Raw genomic sequence first — 6,365 nt, 5'->3', positions numbered from 1 at the left:
CAACTGTTTACTAACAAGTTGACCAACTTAGAAGATGATGATGTTTCAATGTTGTGTTGTCAGCTTGTCTCTGCTGCCCCCAAGTGGCCAAAGACATCAGTTAATGTAGGTTTAAGGACGTCTCGCCCACGTCAGCCTGTGAGTTAGTTCATCCATAGAAATATCAGTTTTCAAAACAACCTCACCTGAAGGTCTGTTTAGAGCAGGGGTGTCAAACATACGGCCCGGGGGCCAGAACCGGCCCACCAAAGGGTCCAATCCGGCCCACTGGATGACCTCACACACCTAATACTGATGCACCTGTGAAGGCTGAGAGGTGCCAGGTTTCAGGAGCAAGTTAAACACTGAGCAGCTTTCTTCATGTAAAATGCTGCTGAGGAGGCTTTTTCACCCTCGACCAGAATACAGGTCTTTACTTTCACTTTAGTTTGGTGTGGTGACGTCAGGATTACGACACAGGAGTGGAAATGTGTAGAAAAATGCACATGAAGTGACAGTGAGTCGTCGTGTGTGGAAACACTGAGAAATATTGTTGTTCCATTTAGTCTTGTGGAGACATCACAGGCTGTTTGTCATGTGTTTGTAAATGGATTAGTGTTTTTAAAATGTTCTTCTTTGAACAAACAAAAGGGGAAAAGTTTGGAGGTGTTTGTTATTTACAGGATATTATGCAGTGGTTTTACTGGTGCGGCCCACCTGTGATCAGATCAGACTGTGTGTGGCCCGTGTACTAACATGACTGTGACACCTGTGGTTTAGAGGCTGTTGTGGAGCTTCTCATCATAACACATCATCTTCTTTAGCAGATAGAGTTTTGCTTCGTTACCTCAACTTTTGACTTCTTTGGTTTTTAGCTCTGTTGGGATCATCGGACTCCAGAAATAATTTGTTCAACATTCATCCAANACTAACATGACTGTGACACCTCTGGTTTAGAGGCTGTTGTGGAGCTTCTCATGATAACACATCATCTTCTTTAGCAGATAGAGTTTTGCTTCGTTATCACATCACCTCAACTTTTGACTTCTTTGGTTTTTAGCTGTGTTGGGATCATCGGACTCCAGAAATAATTTGTTCAACATTCATCCAAATCAGTGTTTGACACAAACTGCTGCAGTTATTGTGTTTCACTGTTGGGTTAATTGTCCAGTTCATCAGTTGTTGTGTACTGTTATTGTTACGCATCAAATATATGAAATATCCATGACAATATGTCACTTAGTCAGTCAGGGGTCTTCAGTTTACTCACTGACAGAAAATGTTTTTTTTTGGTTCAGCAGCTTATAAAAACGTAGCTATGGATTCTTCACCATGTTGGTAGTGCGTGTGACCACACAGCAGCTTTAAGGCATTTTTCTGTTGTTTGTTAGCAGACGTAAATGACAAGGAGGAACCTTCACACAATACAGAGTCAATGGAGAGAGATAAATTGTTTTCCCCTCCGGTGGGTCGGGACTTAAATGTGCTCCGTCTCTGTGACAGTGTAAAAACCTTTACAGGCATCATCAGAGTAAACTTAATGGTAGAACAGTTGTGTTGGATTGCATTAGATTGTGCAGGTGTTGAAACAGCTGTATAGTTGTGCTGGTGTTGGCTCACAGAACATCTGATGTTGGGGTGAACATTTAAACACAGGATCCAGGGAGCTGGTTCAACACTTTACTGTAGGCGTGGGGAGTGAACAGTTCAGAGGTGGCTGTCAGATGATGTTTTCTATAGGAAGGAATATTTAAAGCAAATATTACAGACCTGCATAGTATTAAAACAAAATAATAATAGTAGTAAATGAGGTCATCATTCAGCTTACATCATTAATGCATCCTCTTTTTTCTTCTTCACAAACACTTGAACTCAGGAATCTGAGCACAATAAACACAGAACAGTCTGTTAACTGTCAGATAATAATAACACATGCAGGATCAACAGAGTGAAACATTATAAAGGTGAAAACGTCCATATAACACTCACATCAGTAGAGCCGCCCCCTGAAAGATGGAGATTTGAATCATCAGTCAGAAACACCTCAGTCGACTGAGACTGCTTCAAGTCCAGCACTTGTTGTGTTTTCTAGTCACTGTGCTGTGCAGTGAACTTGTGGGGATGTTTTGGTCCCTGGATTTTGCTGCAGAGTGAGCGCTCTTGACTTTCACTCTACTCTTTGGTACAGACAGCTGTGGACACGATGCAGCGTCACAGAGGAGGAGACACTTTCCACCATAAAGGCCTTTGCACACTGAGTCTGATGAGTTTTATTGTTCTGTTCAAAGACACATTTCCTCCTTTGCCTCTCTCCACTGGAGTTACCTACCTGACTGACATCACTTCCTCCCTGTCTGTCATTTGGCACCGCAGCTGCATGAAGGGGCGGAGCTGTCCTCCACATTCTGTGTGCGGCCCTCATCCTCCTCCTCTTCATCATCATCCACCTGAATATCACTATCTGACCTGTTGAAAGTAGCTGTCTGAGTTATGAGATGATTCTGTGTGTTCCTCTGTCTCATCGCGGCTGTGTCCCGCCGCCACATTTTCTTCACTGATTCTTGGTCAAACGTCTCTAAAGACTCTGACGGATGAGAGAAACACAGGAAATCAAACCTGTTACGAAACTTTAATGACGGAGGAAAGTTTTGGACTCAGTGAACAAAGGCCTTTAGACTCTGAGATGACATCATCTTCTGTCTTCTGCTTAGAAGTGGTGAATTTACAGCTCACAGATATTTAATACGACACAGTCTCTGGCTTTTGTTTGATATCTGGTGTCGGCGTAAAATGTTGTTGCACATTTCAGATCTGTCGTCAGCTTGTTTACTATATTACATGAATGCTGCTGTCACACTGAACGTCCCGCTGAGCCCCGTTCAAACTTTACAACTTTATATTTGGAAGAAAAACAGCCAGATCTGATCCGACTGACATCACTCTGAGTCGGGTACAGCCCTACACATCAGTTCTCTCTTTGTCCTGCCTGGCATGGTTTGGAGCAGTGGTTCCCAACTGGTGGGTCCTGGTCCAAAAGTGGGTCGCAGGTCCATTCTGAATGGACCGCAAGTGACTTGAGTGAGTGAATAACAGACGGCTACTTAACAGAGACAGAAAACTAGCTTGACGACACGTCCAAACACAAGTATGACACTGAATATATTAAACTGTGTGGACCTTGAACTAATGACTACAGAGAAATCTGGACCCAGTGGCTGAACCAGTTGGGAACCAGTGGTTTGGAGGGAAAAGAGAGTCACAGGTCTGAAGGGCGGAGTTATATAATCTTGGGGGGAGTGGTTTAGTCAGGAGTGACAGTCTATGTCAGTGGTTCCCAACCTTTTTCCTTCAGGGAACCACTTTTCTATCCCTGAGTAAACTGACGACTCCTGACTAAGTGAGCTGTTTTATGGATATTTCATATTATATTCATCACATAACAATAACAGTACAGAACCCAAACAGTGAACACAATAACTGCAGGAAGTTTGTGTAAAACCAGTGATTTGGATGAATTGTGAGCAGAATATTTCCTGTGAATTCTGCGTCAGCGATGAGTTTTACTGATGTTTTTAGGAACTTTTAACACAATTCTCTGTCTGTGTGATGTATTTTTTAACAGACTTCTTTGTTGACAGATCAGTGTTTTCTTCTCTCTGACGCTTGGCCGTTGTTTTATTAACTCTTTGGTTGTTTTAACTGCTGAGCGTGGCTTTTTATCAGAGAGTGAAGACTCTATGAATAAAGCTTTAGTTCAGGTGTTCACCGTGCCCTGATCCTGGGAGAGATTTAGTTTTTAGTTTGTGTCTTGAACAATAATCTGAATTATAGAAATAACAATTTGATTTAGTTTTCTTTACAAAAATAATTGAAATGCTGAGATACAGATCTGTATATTCGTAAAAAATAATTTTTTTTACACCCCTTAAAATCAAGAAGGCCCCTGTGAAGCTTTGATGACCCCAGGTTGTGAACCAGTGGTCTATGCAGTGATGCAGGTGTGGTGGAGACTTGTGATTTAACAGGTGTACCTAATAAAGTGACCACTGAGTGTCTGTATCACTGACACAGTCTAAGCTCTGATAACACAACAGGTGAACATGCTTTTAAATCTCCTGTTTTATATTTTATTATTAATCCAAAGAAGACACAAGAAGTAATTTCTGGTCTTCCAGTGAACTGGTATCCTCCACCAGTTACTGTCCATAACACACAGACTGAACACGTTTCCTCCTGTAAATATTTGGGCATCTATGTGGACGCTGCTTTATCCTGGAGTTGACATATAGATCATATTTGTAGTGAGCTACAAGAATGGATTTACTTGTTTAGCAGACTGAGGTGATTTGGATCAAACAAACAGATGCTGTTATTGATGATATAATCTATAATACAGAGTGTGATGCAGTGTGGAGTCAGTGAATGGTACAGTCACAACACAACAGAAAGAAGACACCACCTTGTGGCTCTATGTGGCGTTGCAGTAACACCACAGATGTGGCTGTGACATCATCACGGCGCTGTCCTTGGTGCTGAAACATTTGAACTTGACTTCAACCTGTTTTCTTTATTTGTTCTTCACAACAAGTTTGTGTGACAAAGAGGCTTTACTGTGTGTTTTATTAGACTTATAGGTTTGCTTGGCTCAACAAGTGACACATTATGTATAACATATGGAAATATCTGCTGAATTAACGGCTGTGAGTTTTAACATGACTGAGTCACAGGGCCCCAGAGAAAGCTGGGCCCCTGGTCGTCTCTCTGTTCATCTTAAAGCTAGACTGCTGCGTATCTGCTCAAAGATTGTGGGTCAAACACTTGAGTCAAGTTTTCAAGCTGCGTTTACTCAAAGAATTTTGTCTCTGGCTCATAATATCACGTCCGACCCCTCTCACACGTTATTTGAAGAATTACATTTTGCCATCACACAGGAGATTTAGAGTCCCACAGGCTCCACTGAACAGGTTGATGAACTCATTTGTTCCTCAGTCTGTCAACTTATTAAATCACAGTAGGACTTCTAAGTAGCCTCAGTGTACCTGAGTCAGACACTGAATGTAATAAGGAACGATTCATATGTTNGAACAGGTTGATGAACTCATTTGTTCCTCAGTCTGTCAACTTATTAAATCACAGTAGGACTTCTAAGTAGCCTCAGTGTACCTGAGTCAGACACTGAATGTAATAAGGAACGATTCATATGTTGCACTGCATCTGCTTTTTGTAACGTCTGATGTGTTTGTAGAGTTTGTGGTGATGTTTAATGTTGTTTTGTATTTTTTTTTAAACATTTGACATCCTGACACGTAAGACAAATTTCAGATTTTTTTTTTTCTGATAATAAAGTGAAATCAAATTAAACTGAGACACATTTTTAAATTATGTTAGTGTCAGAAAATATTTTCTACATCTCAGAAAACAAATGTTATGTGATTTCATTTCAACTTTATTTATTTAGCACAACAGATGTGGCATGAAATCTTTGTTTATGTGCGTCTGTCATGATGTGAGTCACAAATAGTGTTTGTGGTTATAAATAGTTTCCAGACTTTTGGTAAATGTTTAATGTGTTTGAAATATGAGACTTTGTCAAATAATAATGACACGTGAGTCAGTGCTTTTCTGTTTCCCTCCATTTCATGTGTTTTTCTTTCATCTTAAACTGCTGTTATGTCCTTTTCATATTCTGTTGTTTCTATAATGTTCACAGGTGCAGCTTTAAAGCCATTCATCACAACACTTGAGGAAACAAAAGACTGGTCACAGCTGCAGTGTGAAGTTAATGGTGCTTCTCCAAAACCTAAAGTAGAGTGGAAGGACAGTTCTGGAAACAAACTTCCTGCTGAAGAACCACAGGTCACAGACAGAGGAGGCAGCTATGACATCATCCTCCAAACTACTGTGACCAAGACTGACTACTATCACTGTGTGGTCACACAGGAGGAAATCAACCATCAGACTGAGGCGAAGATTCATGTGTATATCGGGGGTAAGATTCTTCCTCATGTTTTTATATTCAAATCATTTGAACTGTTCATGTGTTAACACGTGTTCAAACTGAACATAAAGGAAATTCTGATGAAGATATGAGACGAGAAGAATGAGAGTCTGGAGGGAAATAACAGAAAGAACTGGGGTCAGATGTGTAAACTATGTGAGTCTGCACAAATACCATGTGTGCGTCTTTTCCCACACGTAAACTGGTATTTATAAAGGAGGAATGTGGAGTGAGATTGTGTCACCTCACACATTGTTCAGACCAGACGTACAGACACTTTTAGCTGAGATATCTGTGAAATATGTGAAATGACAGAGAGAGTAAATTTAAGTTGAGAGATTGATAACATTGTTTTAAGGCTGTTTAACAAATTCACTGATTATATTAT

The 6,365-nt window shown here is 40.6% G+C and overlaps 1 protein-coding gene across 1 annotated transcript in view; it reads left to right on the top strand.

Annotated features, from left to right (window-relative positions):
• The window catches only part of LOC126385928 (peroxidasin-like), a 13,879-nt gene extending 7,803 nt beyond the window's left edge, over window positions 1-6,076 (top strand). Inside the window, exon 4 of the mRNA XM_050037973.1 lies at window positions 5,690-6,076. Coding sequence (XP_049893930.1) covers window positions 5,690-6,024 — 335 coding nt within the window. The 3' untranslated portion in view covers window positions 6,025-6,076. The remainder of the gene's footprint in view (window positions 1-5,689) is intronic.
• The last annotated feature ends 289 nt before the right edge of the window (window positions 6,077-6,365 follow it).

The sequence above is a fragment of the Epinephelus moara genome, chromosome 24, assembly GCF_006386435.1.
Source record: "Epinephelus moara isolate mb chromosome 24, YSFRI_EMoa_1.0, whole genome shotgun sequence".
NCBI lineage: Eukaryota > Metazoa > Chordata > Actinopteri > Perciformes > Serranidae > Epinephelus > Epinephelus moara.
This window is presented reverse-complemented; position numbering and strand designations above follow the sequence as displayed.